The sequence below is a fragment of the Lingula anatina genome, chromosome 8, assembly GCF_051362555.1.
Source record: "Lingula anatina isolate TDL-2025a chromosome 8, LinAna3.0, whole genome shotgun sequence".
NCBI lineage: Eukaryota > Metazoa > Brachiopoda > Lingulata > Lingulida > Lingulidae > Lingula > Lingula anatina.
The window spans coordinates 18,176,120-18,196,220 of NC_141774.1; the positions used below are offsets into that span (position 1 = coordinate 18,176,120).

Consider the following 20,101-nt stretch of genomic DNA (forward strand, 5'->3'; position numbering starts at 1 on the left):
TTGCTGCAGAAAATCAAAACTAACGCTCTGTTGTTATTTGTCATTAATTATTCAGTTTGTCTCTTTCAAACTTTTAAACACTAATAAACCACACGGTATGGACGATTGTTTGACGCCAATGCTAATCCAAAATTGTTCATTATCGTGGGCTGTTCCACAATCCGGGTGGGAATCTTAATTCGCATTGTTTGCTGGATCACGCATACGTGGTTTCCTCACAACGCAGCAGTCTCATCTACGGTAGGCGGCACCAGCTGTACTTGTCTACACCCGCCGTGTGGCCGGCGGCTGAAAAATATTGAAATAGTAACTTATATATTATATATATGTACTGTATGTTTTTGAGTTTAGTCTCTCTCTCTCTCTCTCTCTCTCTCTCTCTCTCTCTCTCTCTCTCTCTCTGTATACATATATATATATATATATATAATTCATTTATTGCCAACAATAATGTTGGAATCGAAAATGAAAGTGTCTTAGGGCAGTTTAAGTATGTACCAATAAAAGGGGGACCGGAGAGTTAAATACCTTCACTTTAACCCCATAAATATAACTTACTACTTAAAACTATTGGCGTCTTCCACCGTTTCAGGAAGGTCTTTCTTTGCTGTCTCCGGCAAAGGAATCGTACACATTGAGCCAAATATGGCCGCGGCCCCAAATATCACAAGCGGCAGAGTGTCCTTTCCAATACTCTCAACTTTAATTTCTCTCTGAATAAAAAATTAAAATGACAAACATATATATTTACATATAAAATATAAAAAACTGAACCAAATGGTTTTTAATCATTTAAAAAATGAACAAATGTGTTGATCGTAAAAGAATACCTGTTTGGGTCATCAATCTTATCATCACTTTCACATTTTTCGCTGGGGGTGGGGGTGGGGGTGTTTATGTCCTCTGTACACTTTTGAAAAATTATAATTGCTGTCAAAAGCCATCACTTGTAGCTTTTCACCTTGTACGCTCAGAAGAGGGAGAGAGGTCTGGAAAAAGTCTACGCATGGACAAAATTATAATGGTTATTTTGTCCACGGTCTACACTTTGTAGACTTGGAGAAATTATGATAAAGCGGATGACCCCTAAGCCACTACGTCAAATTCTACTTACCACAATGATTGGAGCCAATATGGTTCCAAAACTGGCAGAAACTATAGCCAGACCCAGACTTAAGTTTCGGACGACAGTAGGAAATATTTCGATACTCCAAATATATACGATATTATAGCCCGCAGCGACACCAAACTTGCCAACCGTGGAAAGAGCTATCTTGATATAATTAGTAGATTCCAAATCTGCAAAAAATTAATGCAACACATATAACGTTATTGCATATCATCTTCCCTATTAACAAGAACTACCGATATAGTTTCAACCAACACCTTTGATTTATTCTTATACAACGTGATGTTTTTAATAATCAAAATAAGAATTATATATATACGCATATATATAAAGTCTAAATTACAAATGTACAAGATAGCTGCTTCAAAGTTTGCACTGCTAAATTAGGATGTCGATGAAAGATGGTATATCTTTAACCTTTCTATAGGTTTTGTGATTGTTCGTGCACCAACTTTGAATCTCTCTTACTTACGATATATTATGCACAGGGTGGCCCATAAAACCGACCTATTTTGCTTTTCATCTAAATTGAAAATATGGACCACCCTGTACATTGTTATTTTACCTTTCATGTTAGAAATCAATAACCATAGCAGAATTAGCTTAAGACTGCATTCCCACAGATTTAAGATCGATCTATCCCCGTGGGATGTCTCACTAGATTGCTATCAGATTAGCCGGCTTAAATGTCTGACCCACCTTCTAAAAGCTGTAAGGGGGTAATTAGCTGCCGTGCGCGCTCGGCTGACAGCAATTAAGCGTGAACCCCCAGGGAGTTAGGTCGATCTAGATGAATCGATCTAAATCTGTGGGGACCCAGTCTTAGACATCTCTTACCGTTGTCTGCGTATTGGTGCACGAGGAGAGACGAGAGACATGCCAGGCCGCCCACTACCATACACATAATGTATATCTTCTTCCTTCCAAATCTGTCGATAGTGAAACACAATGCGTACGCCGGTAACTCAACTACAGACAGGAGAAGGACGTTGAGGTAGAGATTTCCGGCCATGTTGCCAGCGTGAAGATTTATCCCATAATACGTCATGTCCAAGACAACACTGTAAATAAAAAGAATATATATACCGAGAAACAGGAGTGACAATGTAGAAATAATCCTTTTTTTCTTAAAAAGCGTACAGTCTATATGATATTCATCATATCCTGTCGTCAGATCGGTATGGGAGAGATTATTTGTGCACTCGCAAAACGACCACAAGGGAAGCATTAACAGATCATATGTTAGAATGTCATTTTTTTTGTTCTAGCTTATTTGATTATCGACTCTTCGTCTTATTGCCTACGCGTTTCTACTTTCGGCCAACTCATTTACTGCCCATTTGCCTTACTACCCACTATAATGCAAACTCTTACCACCTCTCCGTCTGTACCTGTTTCTGATTGTCTGACGGCTTGTCAGTTTTGCCTCTAAAAGCATACCAAAATTGGTGTACCTGGGATTTTTCTTTGGAACGGGATATTTTATTATATCTTTATAATTTTATATTTTTACTTTTAAATATACTGGTATTATATATATATATATATATATATATATATATATATATATATATATATATATATATATATATATATATATATTATAAAGATATGATAAAATATATATCTTGTAATCGAAACATATCAAATAACCAACGAGGACATTTTACTTGGAACTAACGAGTGCGCGGAAAAATTTGGGTTGTTATGTTGCTATCCTCAGGCCTACCCAACTACCAGACTCGGCACATAAGGATCCTGAATTAACCGGTATATCGGACCACACTACCTGTTTTCAAGGTGTGTGTCAGATCGCATTTCGGAGTATCAGTCAGAACACCGACAGGATGAGCCCGCGGTCGTCCTACAAAAATTGTTCTGGGGTATGATACTCCGAAATGCGATCTGACACACACCTTGAAAAGGGGTAGCGTGGTCCGAAAACCCGGTTAACTCAGGATCCTTATGTGCCGAGTCTGGTAGTTGGGTAGGCCTGTATCCTGGAAAGAAAAGGAGCCGGTTGAAGCATGGTCGAAGCAAAATTTAAGGGCCAGATGACCCACGGCACCCCTCACCCACCACCCACCACCCCGCCCACCCCCTTGTTTCTGCCATTACCTACATACCAATTGATGTAGATAAGCAGCATTTTGACCACCAGTTTGGGAGCACGCAGTAAAGCTCGGGCACTTGAAGTTGCAGGTTCGTTGACCTCTACCTTTTCTATGAGGTTCCGGGGAAAGACAAACCCGTTCATCCTTGCGGCGCGTCTTAAAATTACTTCTGCCTCTGCATGGCGCCCTTTGGTCAGTAACCACCTTGGAGACTCAGGAAGCAGGCTGCAAAATACATGTAATTTATTTAATTATGTCACCACGGGGCCGTAGGGACGAAAGAAGGTTTCGTACAATATGTGAATATTATTTTTACTGGAGGAATATGATCATTCTTTATAATAAAGAACATCATTTATGAAACCACCATATCTAAAAAAGTATTTTTCATTTTAGCTTTTATTGTAAAATATTACTTACTAGTACATCACGCATAAGAAATTATGCTTATATAATTTTGATTTCTTCAGATAAAGCATAACCTACCAAAACATCACAGCTGCCAGTAATAGATATGGTGCTGTCACAGCCAACACTAGATGGCGCCAGTCTCGCAGGAAGTAGGCTATCCCTACACCAAGCACCCCGGCCCCTGCATAAGTAATCGCCAATGCGTTACCTACCGCCATCCTTTTGTTGGGACCCGCCATCTCCAGTGCTGAAACGGAGCCAGGTTGCACTGAGGGACATGTTTTTTTTTTTTCAGACGCAAGTTGAATTAAATAATTTTATTAAGAGTTTTTGTTTTTATTTATTTACTTTTAACCCCATGAAGACCAATAGGAAGATAAATTTTAGATTCACCATATTTTTACCCTCAATAAATAAATTGTAATTCATAAACGAATAAGAAGCGTCTGTTTCATTAATCCCCGCCCACCCCCAGTTCAGGCTATATATTCATTTCCTTTTAAAAAAGTACCCAAACAAAGCAACCTACCCATTGTTCCAGATAGACTGTATATGACGGTCGACCCAAAGCCACACAAGAACCGCATCGCTATGCTCCACAGATAGGTTGGTGAGAAGGCCCAAACTATCCCAGCCACGCCTGTGATGCTCACCCCAAGCAGCAGGGAGGGCTTTCTTCCAGCACTTAATTACATTGATAAGATTTAAGAATAAATTTACGCCACATCCTTTCGAATATCCATTAAATTTTTTTATAACAAGTCATTTTTAACTATGAGACCTGGACAATATAGAAAGTGATGGTAAAATAATTAATGCAGTGGAGATGTGTTTCTTTTTACCGTACATGTATAAGAATGTCACTAAGTAGATGAAGCCACATAGAAGATGAAGATAAACTATTAACTGCTGGCTACAAGCTGAACTAGAAAAGCACTCCGAGAGCGAATATCCATTAAATTTTTTTATAACAAGTCATTTTTAACTATGAGACCTGGACAATATAGAAAGTGATGGTAAAATAATTAATGCAGTGGAGATGTGTTTCTTTTTACCGTACATGTATAAGAATGTCACTAAGCAGATGAAGCCACATAGAAGATGAAGATAAACTATTAACTGCTGCAGGCTACAAGCTGAACTAGAAAAGCACTCCGAGAGCGCAGACCTCCGCCAAGGCAGCGATTTTTTTTATTATTGATAATTGATTGATAATTGATCCGGATCACCACCCAAAACAAATCATCTCTTCCTTGGCCCACTTCTGACAGTTCCTGAAAATTTCATCAAAATCGGTCCATAACTTTTTGTGTTATGCTGATAACAAACAAACAAACAGACAAACAGGGGTGAAAACATAACCTCCTTGGCGGAGGTAATTAATTACCAGAACAATAGCCAAATCACGCTGGCAACATCAATATTAATTACACTTTCCAAGCTTCTTGAAAAACGCACTGCTACATGGAATACAGAAGGGAAATGACATGAGGCAGACGGAAAACTACATTCTGTTTTACATGTACTATCAAAAGATACCCACACTGATATTTAGTTCCAAAATCCGTGACAGGCGTGCTTTACACATGGATACGCCTTTTACGTGTATACATCCTAAAACCTCGTTCTTATAGTAATCTTACTATGGCTTATTCTCACTGAAACTGACGTTCTACTTGAATCGATCCAACTCTTCTGGGACTCCGCTGAATACAACCAGGTTAACAGATCAACGGGCCTCCTCTTATTTCCAACTGACTCGTATATTGTAACATTCCTGTATTCTATTTGAAACTCCAGGAGGAGACGTGTTAATCTGTTAATCTGACTGCATTCAGCGTGAGTCCCCGCGGAGTTGGATCGATCTCAGTAGAACGATAGCTTCATTGGAAATGAGTTCTATCACACGGATAATGAATGAAACTCACGCGTCTGATAATACACCCATTATTGGTCCTCCCACCAGAAATCCTAACGTGTTGGCAATGTAGGAATTGGTCAACTTGGTCGAGTCATCACAAACTAGACTGAACTAAACAAAATAAATAAATAAATAAATAAATAAATAAATAAATAAATCACATGGTATTCTACGTGTCAAACGGGTGCAGAACAGTTCAGAATGTTGATGTTGTTTCCACAAAGGCATACAAGCCACAAGCGGATCCAGAACTTGCAGGGGGGAGTGGAAGTATAGTTTTTAAAAAGAAATACGAGATCAATCTATGTGTGCATAAACCTTTTATGGATGTCATAAAGATTTTTTTCTTATTTTTCTTGTTATGCGCTATTTCAAAATCATTCCCTTTTTGGAGGGGGCGAGGGGAGTACCTCAGTCCAAATGGGGCCATTCTAGCTAGATCCACCAATCATTTTAGTAAATGTTAAAAATCTAGAGTGTTTGTGGCAACCTTTATTAGTGTGTCAGGCACGAAATCTAGTGTCATGTTTTTATCTATGATGTTATTCGTACTTGAAAACGAAAAATAAAGAGCTAAAGAAAAAATTCACAAACCTGCATTGGATAGGAATATGTCATATCGGTGTTGTCATACACCCATTCTGTACATTTTCCCGCCACACTGTCACTTTGATTGACATTGTGGTGGCTGATGTTGTGGTTGCTGACATTGTGAAGTACGGTACATTCGTCATCAGTGACATTCATGAACGACATGTTGATCATCCTCTGGTGCCATTCTCCCTGGATTTCGAACGTGTCATTGGGAAGACCTGGGAGCTTACACCTTGAAATCAGAATTGGTAAGGTATCCCACTGTTGTCCTCGCGATATGTTTGATTGATTTCAATATCATCTAGCGCCTTTGCGAAAAAGTTTTTTTATTTTGGGGGGGGGGGGGGGGGGGGGGGAGGGGAAGGGGCGAAGGGGGTGGGTAGCTGGACTTGAAGGCGTGCACAACATGAAATCATATTATTTGTACCGGTGTGACAGGAATTGAAGTCTTAGGAACGGAAGTTCGGTCTCCCATATCATATGATTGGTACAGGTTAGGGTTAGTTGTAGTATTGGGGTTAGAATATGGGACGAATGTCACCTGTAAAAAGTAATGTGGAACGGACTACGGTTCCTAGCGGAGGAATGAAATGGTGAATTCAGAGCCAGATGATCCGCGGACTAACAATGGATTCCCGCCTTCCACGTGCGCCGGCCCAGCAGGAGCAGAGCAATTAAATCTCTGCACTCTTTGACATGGGTGGTGCCGTGTTTGACCCGCTGACTAGTAAGTCCACGGATCAACTGTTTCTGAATGCTCCCTAAGGCTTCTGAAGGTCTGGGAGAAAGGAAAAGATTTATATACACCTAATCTAAATCCCCCCCCAATGTCTCTAGGAGGAGGCAGTTACCCCCCACCCCCCACCACCTCCACCCCTCGCATTCACCATGACTCTGACACACAGAGTGTGCTGTTTGTGATTCTACGGCCTTCATTTTCAACTTAATTTAAGTCACAACACAATTAAATTCCCTTTAATTACCGACTTTTAAAAACGGAACTTCATTCTACAAAAAGGAACTTTATTCTACAAAAACTATTGAACATTTTCTCACTTTTTCAAGACAAGTATATCAATATTCCAACTTATCCACATTTTTTATATTATGAATGGGTATAAAAATGACACTATTAGACACACTACCTGAAGCTGGGCGTGTCCTCTATGAAGACAACGGCTGCATTGTTTACACTCATCAGGATGCAGGTTATCGCAAGCAAGACAAAGATCAGTTTTTGGTACGTCCCGAATTCTCCAATCAACGTCAAGATATTTTCAAAGTCCTTGTTGTTTTTGTCACAATCCTCCTCGCTCTCCTTTTTCTTTTCTTCCATGTTTTGGCTTTTTTTTCTATTTGAAGTTTGAGAAGAATTGGTTGGTACTAAAATGGAGTTACAGAGAATGTATTATTTTCCTATGGTGATAATTAATGTCAAATGGGATCGCTAAGGAAGTTCTGCTTTTCGTTCAGGCAATCAAGACTTTCATACTGAGAACAAAACCACAAGTGCTTGAAAATTCAAAGCAGGGTAAAATTCACGAAAGCACTTAAAGTGCGCTTCGTGCTTTTAGGGTAGCAATGTTCTATATACTAGAGGCCAGCTTATAAATAATGGCAAATTTTCCATCTATAAATTTGCTATGGACATGAAGGTGCAATGAATTTGCCACAGACATACCCGAGAATATCTTGTGAAAAACTTATATCTGTGGCCGTGAAAGAGGGTAGGGTAAATATATACTCTACCAGAGGGCCTTCTAGCTGTTACATGTACTAAGGACGTCCATATCCTTAACAGCTAGAATGGGCACTGGGAGGAGGCAAACGCCGATGTATTTGAGTTCCAAGAAGTGGGTAGCGAGTGTAGATTAAAGACTCCATTCCCATTCCATCTCTGAGGGGTTTCTCGCTAAATTGCTTTCACATTAAGCGGTTTAGATGTCAGGCACGCCTATTGAAGCTGTAAGTGGGTAATTAACTGTTGCTTAGCAGCTTCAGTGGGTGTGCCAGACATCGTAGCCTGTTAAGCTGAAAGCAATTTAGCGAGAATTCCTCGGAGCCGGACCGAACCCGCTCGATCGATCTAGGTATGAGAATATGGCCAACATGGAGGTATGGACCACCTAGGGACCTGGTCTCCTCCGGGCTAATACGGGATATGGTCCACTGAGGGTTCTCAGCAAACACTGGACTTTTTATAACGTTACCAGAACGTTTCCATAATGTTTTTTTTTTTGGTTATATAATGCTATGGTTACCTAACGTAAAAATAACGTTCTGGCTTGACTGGGTTAATTTGCTTAGATGGCTAAGATTTAACTAAGATTTAACAGGGTGAACCACTGAATTAAACTAAATTACGGTTATGTGTATTTTGTGCACAGTTTAAATCACTTACCCACTCTGCATTAACTGATAAACAGCTCCAACGTGAAACAAGCGAAGACAAAGGTTATCTTCGGTTTTATATGTTGGTTACTTCTAACTTTATCTTAGGGCTCAAACCCAATGAAACTATCGTTCTACAGGTACTTAGATCGATCTAACTCCGAATTCTATTCTAATTCCACTCTAAGTCACTCTTGTGAATGCAGTCACGTTAAGTGATGAACACGCCTCCTTCTCGCGTTAAGTGATCATACGAGTACTTTAGAAACAAAAGGAGCATTGATAGATAAAGGCGCGATAAACTGATATCAGCGTTTATGTTAAGTTCGGGCGATGTCACAAACAAAATACACAATAATAACACAGACAGACAGACTGCAACTCGATCACGACAAATCTTTCAAGGCTAGTCGCCCGTCGCCATTAGAAGAGAACTTGACACAATCAGTGGGTTGTCAATGGACATGGCGACTCATTACATAAGAACCCTTTCCCATACCTTGATAAATCCAACAGGATCGATCCATCTACGAGGGATTTCTTGCTAAATTGCCTTCAGCTTAAGCGGCTCTGATGTCTGGCATGCCTACTGAAGCTGTTAGGATGTAATTAACTATGGTTTAGCAGCTTCAGTAGGCGTGCCAGACATTAGAGCCGTTTGAGCTAAAAGCAATTTAGCGAGAAACCCTTCGGAGATGGATCGATTCTATTAGATTTATCCAGGTATGGGAATGGGGTATTGAACCCTTTTTACACTGGACGGCGTCTTTTCTGCGTCCCGTAGTACGGTCTATTTGGGAGTCTAAAATTCAATATTTTACGTGCCGACAACTGACCGATCATTGAGCATTTACTTCGCAACCAAATCTAAGTTTGTGCCTCCTTTCTACGACCAAGGCGATGCCAGTTTCATAGCCGCATCAATGACGCCGTCCAGTGTAAATGGGGGCTAACGGAATCTATATTCTATTGAATAATGACTCGATACGCATATCTTTATCGCGCTTTGCAAATACCACACGGCTTTGAACTGTGAGATACTGTATTTATGCCCGACTGGATTTGGTCTACAGATCTATACACCAAATATTATGTCAGATAAGCATTCCTTGCGACAGGCGCAACGATATTGAAATGCCATGGCACGGCTAAGGGCTGGGTGACAACAAACTTTTCCTTCCGCATAGCTTCTTTTAGGTGGATCTCTACGTGACTTTTCTCTTATCCGCTTCATTAATGCGGGAATAAACATTGTCATGTCATGAGGCAGTGCTCCTGTATCAAAAGTACATTGGGGCAAATTTATTAACTCGAGCTGATGACGTAACAGCAACGTTTTTCGGGATGAATCCTCCCATATATCTATGATAAGCACATCAATCAAGATATATTGTTAAATCTCCTTCTAAAAATTAACCAAACGCCGGCGCCGGATTCTACAGCAGTGGCTGATTTCGAGTGGGGTCTTGCCCCCTTTGGTTCCTGACAAATATATCACACCAATATTCCCCTCTTAAAATTGACATTTTGATTAGCTGAATCATAGTTCTAAACAGTACCAAAGGGCACCGTTTGCCCTCCAAAACACCAAAAAGTTTTCGGGGCCTGTTCACGCCAAGGGGGGCCATCGGCTTTGCATCCGAGGCTCGTCGTTCCGGACCCCCCTTTCAAATAAATCTGGATCCGCCCCTGACATGTATGTAGTACACACCCTACTGTAGTAGTCTCCTGCCGTACAGATTTTCATGATAACATCTGCCTTTGCTCCGGTCGTACACCATTCATTATCTCACACCAATTTATAAAGCAAAGGAATTGACGATTGACTGTGCAGAAGCGAGCGGGTGGTAAATAAAGCAACTAGAAATGGGGTTTGTGCTTCACAAGTTTTTTATTTTTACCATTATTTATAACGTGATATTAATGCATCGACTCATCGACTCATCGATCACAACTTAATTTTCTCTGCATGTCGATTTTTCATTACATTAACATTTAACATTAGTACAAAATCACAGTGGAATCAGAAGAGACTGCTGCCAGCTGCAGTTGTGAACAAGTTTACATCTTCACGAAATTGATAACAGGATCCTAAAAAAATAGATATCTGCTAGTAATGTTCATGAATATTTTACAGTATAATTAACAGTAACAGTATAATTAAATTAACCTGAACACAAATCCTGATGACGTTTTCATAATGTCAACAAACTTATGTAAGGAAACTTACACTCCACCTTCCATAAGATTCATTTAATTTAGAGGAAGCATACGACATATCATTACAGGGGTCAAAATCTTGGACAGGGTTTACCCGACAAACCACAGAATCCGCCAGTGCTGCAACAAGTAGTGTAGTCTGCAACAAAATTAATGTATCTCATACCACAGACTTGACATTTGAGATGGAATATTTCAGTTTTAAAGGTATACCTTGGTAAAAATGCGTTCTTTTTTTTAAAAAAAACTTTGATCTCACATAAGGTATCTGACTTGAGAAGTATGAAGACAGGTGTGTCGCTACCAAGTAACTGACTACCAAGACTGTTGCACTGCTGCATTGTGCAATATGCAGTGATTTAATTGGCTAGTGCTCCTTTGGGCTGGTCAAAGCTTGGCTTTGATGAAGCATGGTCTAGCAAAAAAGTCTCCATGTGTCTGCCACTACTGTATCGAAGAATTGACATTTTGCATGCAAGCGGTCGGTTTTGCAGTCCGTAAAATGAGTTAAGCACTGTTTTATGCTGTGCCTGAATGGCGCGAGAAAGACAGACAGATATTGTGTTAAACGGAATGGTCTGCACAGTTTTATAGAATTATGCCCAGACTGATGCACCTGCACAGCGACCACGCCCAATGCATCGACATCTTACCCGCAGGGTACAGGACCCACTGTCCTTCAGGATATACTGCTGTAATTAAACCAAAACCACCCAGTCCGTTTTGAATGAGGGGCAAATTGTCACCAAAACGCGGTTTTCAAGGTTCTTAGCGAACACCAAAATGATTTCAGCAGTTTAGGATATCAGGCGACCTCTGAGGAAGCCACTGTAAACAGCAAAACATCGTAGTCTGTTTCTCTAATGAATTGGGGACCAGGACCGTTTCTGGGTAGAACACTGAAACCGCGTGGCTTTCTTTATTGAGGTCAGATTTCATCCGTACCGCTAAACTGGTCAAAATAGAGTTTTTAGACATCCTGAAGAGGCCGACGACAAGGCGTGTGCCACTTCTGAAGTGACTAGGGTCACTGCCATCGTCACTTTTTGGAGTGGATACCACATTGGTGCCAAAACACTAATGGAAATCATCGATGAAAACCTGAACCAGATCAAATAACAGAATACTCTGGGAATCACTTGACTATCATTTGATAGGGGGCACTTTAGGAACAATTAATAGCAGATAACTTACAGAACCAATAGAATGAGCAGCTACCTTGGTCATCAAAATTGCCATATTTGAACCACACAGACAATATGTGGGTAGGTCATTACTCGCTGAATCAACAGCCTGCATATCCTACAACAAAACTGGACCAAATTGGACAAACTTTAACCGTTGCCTGGAATTTTATTCCAGATTAAACTCTAAAACCCTATCCGCTTGCCGCTTGAGAGCTCTGGTAGCAGCAACAGCGACTATTGCTGTGACTAGATACTGACATGAGGGGCCTTTGTGGGGCATGTAATTTGGAAAATATGGAGATCCAAAATGTCGCTTTCAATGGTTGTTGTATGACTTAAAATAGGCAATGTTTTTGTGTTTGCTTCACTTGCGAATTCAATTATTGAACTGATGTCACAATGACATCGAACAGATTATCAAAAGTTTTTATAACACGATTTTCGTTGGGGACTCTCAGTTACGTTACACCGGACCTACATGTATAGGTAAATTACACGAAGAACCTACGGCGAAATTCCCTCAGTTTGAAAAATAAGAAGCTGAGAAATATTCTTTAAAATATTCGCCTTTGTATAAAGCATGCGTCGTTTCTTCATAATGCGGTACTCTCAGATAGACCGGTACCCGGAGCCACCTGGTAACCGTTAGGGGAACTACCATATGGTCCTCGGCTACAAGAGAAAAACATAATCTTCAATAAGATTAATGCAAATTGTCTTCAAGGGTAAGGAGCATGCTTTGAGAGAGAGAGAGAGAGAGAGAGAGAGGTTGATTCGTGTCTGATATATCTAAATGATTTTTATTGTAAATGTAAATCTAAATGTATGTCTAAACGTCCGAATTGAAAAAACAATAGCTATTAATATCTACTTAAACATAAGCATATGACCTTCCACCCAATATAAAAAGCAACATACTACTTAAAACTATTGGCCTCTTCCACAGTTTCGGGAAGGTCTTTCTTTGCTGTCTCCGGCAAAGGAATCGTACACATTGATCCAAATATGGCTGCAGCTCCAAATATCACAAGCGGTAGAGTGTCCTTCCCAATACTGTCTACTTTAATTTCCCTCTAAATGAAAAGAATTCACAAATGAAGATAAACTGACCAATATGAGTTAAAAGAATAAAAGAAACGATATACATATGTAGGCCTAAGTGTCAAGATAATACTTAATAATTAAAAAAAACGTCACATTTTCTGTCTTTTATCCACCCTTTTATCCCTCATTATTCAGATATTAAACACGAAAAAAGTCCCCAAAATGGTGTCGATAGAGGTGTAATTCTTCTCCCCAGTAATAATGTACAGAAAGACATGGCAGTCTCAACGACTGGCCAGACATTTTAACGCCATTTATTTACTAGCTAGTAACTGGAATTAGTATCAATCATCAAAGTGCTGGGACGGGCCTAGGATAGCTTTTATTATTTTATTTTTATTGAATTATATACTAACTTATTATGTTATATTATATTATATTATATTATATTATATTATATTATATTATATTATATTATATTATATTTATTTATTGTTATTATTTTAATTATTTATTTTTTATTATTTTTTAGAAATATTTTTCAACTTACAACGATAACTGGAGCAAGAATGGAGCCACAACTGGCACAAACTGCAGCCAGTCCCAAACTGAAGTTACGAACGACGGTAGGAAATATTTCGATACTCCAAATATATACGATATTATAGCCTGCAGCGACGCCAAACTTTCCAACCGTGGAAAGAGCTATCTTGATATAATTTGTTGATTCTAGATCTGAAAGGTAATAATTGTCTATGTGATAAAGAAATTTTGCTTTTAATATACAAATAAGTATAGTGTAGCCTACTCAAAGTTCTGAGAAAACAACTAATCTTAAAGTAAATTATTCAAATAAAATTTTAGCTCCAAACAGATGTATTGTGTATTATCAAACATATTGATATTCAAAAACACTCCATCCGTATCTGTTCAATGTTAGCCGTGTGGTTTACATTGTACCCTTACCATTATCAGCATAACGTTGAACAAGGAGAGACGATAGACATGCCAGGCCGCCCACTACCATACACATAATGTATACCCTCTTCCTTCCAAATCTGTCGATAGTGAAGCACAATGTGTACGCTGGTATCTCTACTATGGATAAGAGAAAGATGTTGAGATAGATGTCGCCAGCCATGTTGCCAGCATGAAGATTTATTCCATAATACGTCATGTCCAAAACAAGCCTGTAATTGAAAAGATACGGACCTGAAATGTGAAGAAAGCTTGCTTCCTCATCAACGGATGATATAAAACTACGTCACGAATGGAAAAGCACTCGTTGATTTGTGATAACGTATCTTAGATTGGCTCTACTAGAATCAACATAGGCTGCCACAAAGCCTCACCTGCTGATTATGGAAATAGGATTTGTATGATCTTAGCCAACTTAAAACTGTTTTCTCGTTAGTTTTGGGTCTTGCGTGGCAAGGTTTAAAAAAAACTTTTGAGAATGTAGTCGCATGTACAAACCAGTTGATGTACAGAAGCAGCATTTTAACCACCAATTTGGGAGCATGCAATAAAGCTCGGGCACTTGAAGTTGGGGGCTCGTTCATTTCAACTTTTTCTACAATACCCTTGGGAAAGTAAGTCTTGTTTATTTTAGAGGCACGCTTCAATATTTTCTCTGCTTTTGCGTGAGCTCCTTTGGTCAGCAACCATCTCGGTGACTCTGGAAGAAAACTGAGAAGAGAAGAGTGATTCAAAACTTATGATCAGAATAAAAATGGCGAAATGGCGGATTTATTGAACCGACCGTTACTATAAGTTGCTGCCGTAAACTATTATAGTTAACACGAATTTTATACTAGAACCCACACTGTTCAGTCGTAAAGCCAAAGACACACCTTGGGCTTTAAACTTTTGTAAAGCTTGCATACGGCTTTCAAGAGATTCCAATACTTTCCTCGAAACTACCAAGATCTGCTATTTTTTCATCTGTTCATGGAATTATGAATTGCGAACTGATACGCGCAACATTTTTTCATTGAACTACACGAAGCATTTCTCAGTTGTGAATCACACTTGTGAATTTTAGCTAAATTGTTATGAAACTTTAAATTGCTTACAAGATCATTGCACAGGCCAGGAGTACATATGGTGCAGATACGGCTATCGATAGATGGCGCCAATCTCGCAGGAAGTAGGCTATCCCCGTAGCAACTGCCCCGCCCCCTGCATAAATGATCGCCAGCCCGGTGCCTGTCGCCATTCGTTTGTTGGGCCCCACCATCTCCAAAGCTGAAAAGGAGCCCAATTTCACTTTTATGTCAAGTAGTTATTGATTTATTTATTTATTCATTTTTGTTATATGAAATTGGCCGTACTCTATTTGGAATGTTCAGATCATACATTAGAGAAGCTACACTACAGAATAGCGTTAGGATATTTGATTTTGAACACGAATACCCCAAATTGGCTTTTTCCCGTGATAAATTATTTCCTTTACTAAACGACATTTCTTTTCTTAAATCCATGGATGTGAATGAAGCAAAGATATGCTAAATAAAACAACCTACTTAGTGTACTGGACAAGCTGTACATGCCGCTCATGCCAAAGCCATACAAGAATCGTATTCCTATACTCCAGAGGTATGTTGGTGAAAAAGCCCACGCGACTCCTGCCAAACCCCCAACACCCATTCCGAGCAAAAGTGCAACCTTTCGTCCGATACTGAAAGATATTTGAAACAGGTTTGGGTATACGCTCATCCACTGATGTGTGCCAAGTAGAGCCATTATTTAAAATGCTCGTTTTTTTTTTATTTACGAGTACGTTTTCATTAAACGTCCAAAGTTTGGTTCCTCCCTTTTGTCATTAATTAAGAACAAAGTATCTAAACATTTCCCTTTTTAATTGTATTCGCCCATAAAGATAATCAATTAGTAATCTCTCGATCACAATGACACACGTCCCATAAAACATATAGCAATCTTTTTTCGACAAAACATTAACATACTGTACTGGGTACATAAGGCATTACATAAAAATCAATCGCAAAAATTATAACAACTTAACTATTTTCCAACTTCCCTTTAATTTAGTAATGCTTATATTAAATACCCCCCCCCCCCCCAAAAAAAAAAAAAAAAAAAAAAAAACAATCTTGCTACCAACTATATCATCATCATCATCATAAAAATTATTATTATTATTATCATTATTATTATTATTTAAAACGACCAATAATATATACAGTTTCAATGTCATCAGTCGACATTTGACAAGATTTATCACTATCATCACTCACACATCGGCCAGCACACCAAACAGCGGTCCTCCCACCAGATACCCTAACACGTTGAATATGTAGGAATTGGTCAGCTTGGAAGAGTCGTCACAAACGAGACTGAACTAAACGGAACAGAAAACAGAAGAGATGTATTTTGTATTCATTGTTGAATAAAAAATTTAATATTTTGCACACACAGAGACACAGACACAAACACACACACACACACACACACACACACACTTACACACACATTCATAAAAAAACGGTGGAGTGGATAAAAGAATTCCACAATATATGCACAGAACAAAACATAAACTACATTAAAACAAAGGAGAATGAAAGAAAGAAAGAAAGACACGGAGCCAAAGAAAAAAATACGTAGCATACCTGCATAGGATAAGAATATGCAATATCAGTGGTATCAAACACCCATTCTGTACATTGCTCAGCTACTGTGTCATTTTGGCCGCTAGTCCTCGAGTAGTTGGTATTATGAAATACGGTGCATTCTTCGTCCGTGACATTTGACATCGTAATGTTGACCATACTTTGGTGCCATTCTCCCTGGATTTCGAACGTGTCATTTGGAAGACCTGGTAGCTTACATCTTGAAAGTACAAATGATAAAATACCGCAGAGTCGTTCCTATATATAAACATGGTAGATCTACTAGTATGTGAATATTCTGATATTACGATTGTGATGCTTCATAATATGTTCAGTCTTGAACTAAAGCTTAATATTTTCACTCTTGGTCTCAAACTTCATAATTTTGTGAAATTTTAATTAACTAATTATCGATGAAAAACAACCAGCATTTAATTATCATATGTTGACAAAACGTATGTTGGATATTCTATTAATTTTTCGGTGGATGTACCCAAAAGTGTTTTTTTCATTTTTCACTGATCTTAAAATATATTTTACATTTTTGTACTTTTATGTGTATATTTGATTTTAAATTAAGTACTTTATATATAAAGATTTTCACTCCCGTAACAACTACCTGAAACTGGGGGTGTATTCTATGAAGACTATGGACGCCTTCACCATGCTAGCTAACATGCTCACAATCAGAAGTGACACATATATCAGTCTTTGGTACTTCCCAAATTCCCCTACCAACGTCAAAATGTCGTCAAAGTCCTTGGTGTCTTTGTCATAATTTCCCTCGTTTTTTTCTCTCTTCTCCTCCATGTGCTGATTTTTCATATTTTGAAGCTGATTCACTCAAGACGAGAAACTGAAAAAATAAAAATGAATAGAAATGGAGGAAGGTGCATTTCATTATCACAAATTAACCATTGGTTAACCATTGTAGGACAGAGAAATTCCTTAATTCTGCGACACCGACAACAATTGTTTTGTTATAAGTTTTGTCCAGTGTCCTTTGACATTAGTGCTATCGTGTAATTTTCTGTGTCCTTGTTCGCAACCTTTATTTATATATTTATTTATTTACGTGATCTACTACCGTATTACATATCCCTTTATCAGCACTATGCATGCTAGTCATCTAGTCGTATTTAACGTAAAATAAGTTGTTTAAAGTTATTACTAGGCCCCTGTTTGTTTAGACAACAGTCCAGGGGGGGGGGGTAGAGCTTCCACCTGTCCAGGACAGGAGATAGGGTGATCAGTTAGATTACGTATCAAAACTGAGAATAATATAAATATGAACAACTCTGATACTGGAACTTACATTTAGCAGCTGACTGACGTTGCGTTCTGAAACTGAGACATTTCACTAGGAAAATGACCTGGATGGACTAGTCACCTGATTTATTGTCATACGGCTAGGAACAGTCTCCATTCTATATGTATAATTATCAGGTTAAACCTGAGGCATCCTTTCTTGTTCAGTGTTTGGTTTTCCACCCATTCCCGTTATTATATATATATATATATATATATATATATATATATATATATATATATGTGACCAGGTGACCAGTCCATTCAGGGCCCCGTAACTCGAAACGATCGCGCGTTGCGACCGAGCACAAGCGTCTCGAATCCATAACTCGCCCATACTCGCCCCATATAATGCACTGTAACGTCTATGTGATATCGCTATTCGCAATGCGCGATGCTTTCGACTTTCGGGGCCCAGGTCATTTACCTAGTGGAAAGTCTCAGGTTGAGATCGCAACGTCGGTCAGTTGTCGGTCAGTAAGACCGCATTTCCATACCTACATCGATCTAATAGGATCGGCCCATTTCCGAGGGGTTTCTCGCGAAATTGCTTTCAGCTTAAACGGCTTGGATGTCTGGCACGCCCACTGAAGCTGAGAACCGATAGTCAATTATCCCCTTACAGCTTCAGTAGGTGTGCCAGACATCAGAGCCGCTTAAGAAATTATTTAATTTAAGAAGAAATGGTATATAATGTATTCTTTTCAAGTGCAGCGACAGGTCGAACAATGCTTTAAACTTTTAGAAAATTGTCTTTCTTTAACTCAAGGAAAACTAGATATATCGAAACAGTCCCAAAATAATCCGGATCGGAAACTTAAACCGTGGATCTGAATAATTTACTCGGAAGTTTCTGTTGAGTGGTACGTATACAGCTACTCACCTTCTTGGGCAACGGTCCACGGCTATAAAATAGGATCGAGACTGAATGAGTGAGACACCCTTAATGTTCGTTTTCATGTATCAGGTACCTATATAAGATATCTAACAGACAGAGGGCCCATTTCCATAGACACCATCGGTCTTAATAGATCGATCCAACTCTGCGGAGTCTTTCGCCGAGCGCAATCAGTTTAAACTGATTGACACGCATCCTCTTGGTTCCATCGTAAGTCCGTAAACTCATCAACATTGCCGTATTTTACTCAACGCCAGGAGGAGGCGTGTTAATCTGTTATATTGATTGCATTCAGCGAGAGTCCCTGCGGAGTTGGATCGACCTACGTAAACCGATGGTGCCTATGGGAATGAGCCCAGAGACCATGGCCAAAAAACACAAAAGTATCTAAGCGTACTGAGGGCGAAAATGATACATTTAGGCCTTTTGCAGCTATAGATGACTAGATGTTGACTTTTGTTTACTGAAGAACTTGCTGTCCACCATTCTTTTGTTTACTGGAGAGCAAACTCTTCTAGTCATCAAGCTGCAAAAGGCCTAAAGATTAACAGAAAGATTGGGAACGCAGCTTATCTTTTTTTATCATGTACAATCAGCAGGGACGTTTTTTGATAATGAATAATCAACAGAGGACGGTTCCCATGACCTGACAAAATCTATAGTTTATTGAATTATGACTCGATACACTTGTTTGTTGCCCTTTGCAAATAGCATTCGGGTTAGGATTGTGGGAAGTTTTAATTCAGGTCGGAGAGGGCTAAACAAAAGGGAGCATTATATCTGCTGCTTTCCAACTCCACGGCGGCGCTCGCTGATTGCAATTAGACTAACAAACTATAACGCTCCTTAATTCTCTTGGCGCTGAGTTAATTTCAAAGGAGCTGTTATATGACTACGGTAGGAACATGAGTAGGGGTGTCGGTCTTTTAATCTTATTGCATACAGCGAAAGTCCACCGTGGAGTTTGTGCGCATGCACAGTAGCTTTTGCTGCCAAAGTCATTGTAAATGGAGCTTTATTAGTCAGCTGATAAACTGAACACTATAGTAGCCTACACGTACAGTCGAACATGCCTCGGTGCAATGATATTAAAATGCAACGGCAAGTCCAAGTACATGTATCTGAATATTTGGGAGAGTACAAGGCTGAAAAAAGTTTTTTTTTCAAGAATCATTAATGGCAGACGAAGACATGTTATGTTTTCACCCCTGTTTGTCTGTCTGTCTGTTTGTCATCAACATAACTCAAAAAGTTA

At 39.1% G+C, this 20,101-nt stretch overlaps 2 protein-coding genes across 2 annotated transcripts; both read right to left on the bottom strand.

The window, feature by feature from the left end:
- Positions 1 to 30: 30 nt before the first annotated feature.
- Positions 31 to 7,505, bottom strand: LOC106170471 (organic cation transporter protein). Its single transcript, XM_013550335.2, has 10 exons — positions 7,315 to 7,505; positions 6,170 to 6,401; positions 5,583 to 5,686; positions 4,184 to 4,338; positions 3,730 to 3,901; positions 3,256 to 3,468; positions 1,967 to 2,190; positions 1,115 to 1,299; positions 559 to 713; positions 31 to 288 (listed from the first exon to the last, which is right to left on the bottom strand). Exons 1-10 carry the CDS (start codon positions 7,503 to 7,505, stop codon positions 216 to 218), a joined length of 1,704 nt encoding a protein of 567 aa, XP_013405789.2. The 3' UTR covers positions 31 to 215.
- Positions 7,506 to 11,025: 3,520 nt separating this feature from the next.
- Positions 11,026 to 19,054, bottom strand: LOC106170474 (organic cation transporter protein). Its single transcript, XM_013550337.2, has 11 exons — positions 18,832 to 19,054; positions 17,260 to 17,496; positions 16,641 to 16,860; positions 16,269 to 16,372; positions 15,537 to 15,691; positions 15,087 to 15,258; positions 14,488 to 14,700; positions 13,978 to 14,201; positions 13,562 to 13,746; positions 12,886 to 13,040; positions 11,026 to 12,639 (listed from the first exon to the last, which is right to left on the bottom strand). The coding sequence occupies exons 2-11, from the start codon at positions 17,463 to 17,465 to the stop codon at positions 12,561 to 12,563; spliced, it is 1,713 nt and encodes a 570-aa protein (XP_013405791.2). The 5' UTR covers positions 17,466 to 17,496; positions 18,832 to 19,054; the 3' UTR covers positions 11,026 to 12,560.
- Positions 19,055 to 20,101: the final 1,047 nt, after the last annotated feature.

Excerpts from the sequence above, each read along its gene's own strand:
- LOC106170474 (XM_013550337.2), bottom strand. The coding sequence starts at position 17,465 with ATGAAAAATCAGCACATGGAGGAGAAGAGAGAAAAAAACGAGGGAAAT. Across the intron at positions 15,259-15,536 it reads CAGCTTGTCCAGTACACTAA|CTTTGGAGATGGTGGGGCCC; the intron begins GTAGGTTGTTTT and ends GCTCCTTTTCAG. Across the intron at positions 14,701-15,086 it reads CTGGCCTGTGCAATGATCTT|TTTTCTTCCAGAGTCACCGA; the intron begins GTAAGCAATTTA and ends TTCTCTTCTCAG.
- LOC106170471 (XM_013550335.2), bottom strand. The coding sequence starts at position 7,505 with ATGGAAGAAAAGAAAAAGGAGAGCGAGGAGGATTGTGACAAAAACAAC. Across the intron at positions 3,902-4,183 it reads CAGTCTATCTGGAACAATGG|CACTGGAGATGGCGGGTCCC; the intron begins GTAGGTTGCTTT and ends GCTCCGTTTCAG. Across the intron at positions 1,300-1,966 it reads GCACCAATACGCAGACAACG|ATTTGGAATCTACTAATTAT; the intron begins GTAAGAGATGTC and ends AATTTTTTGCAG.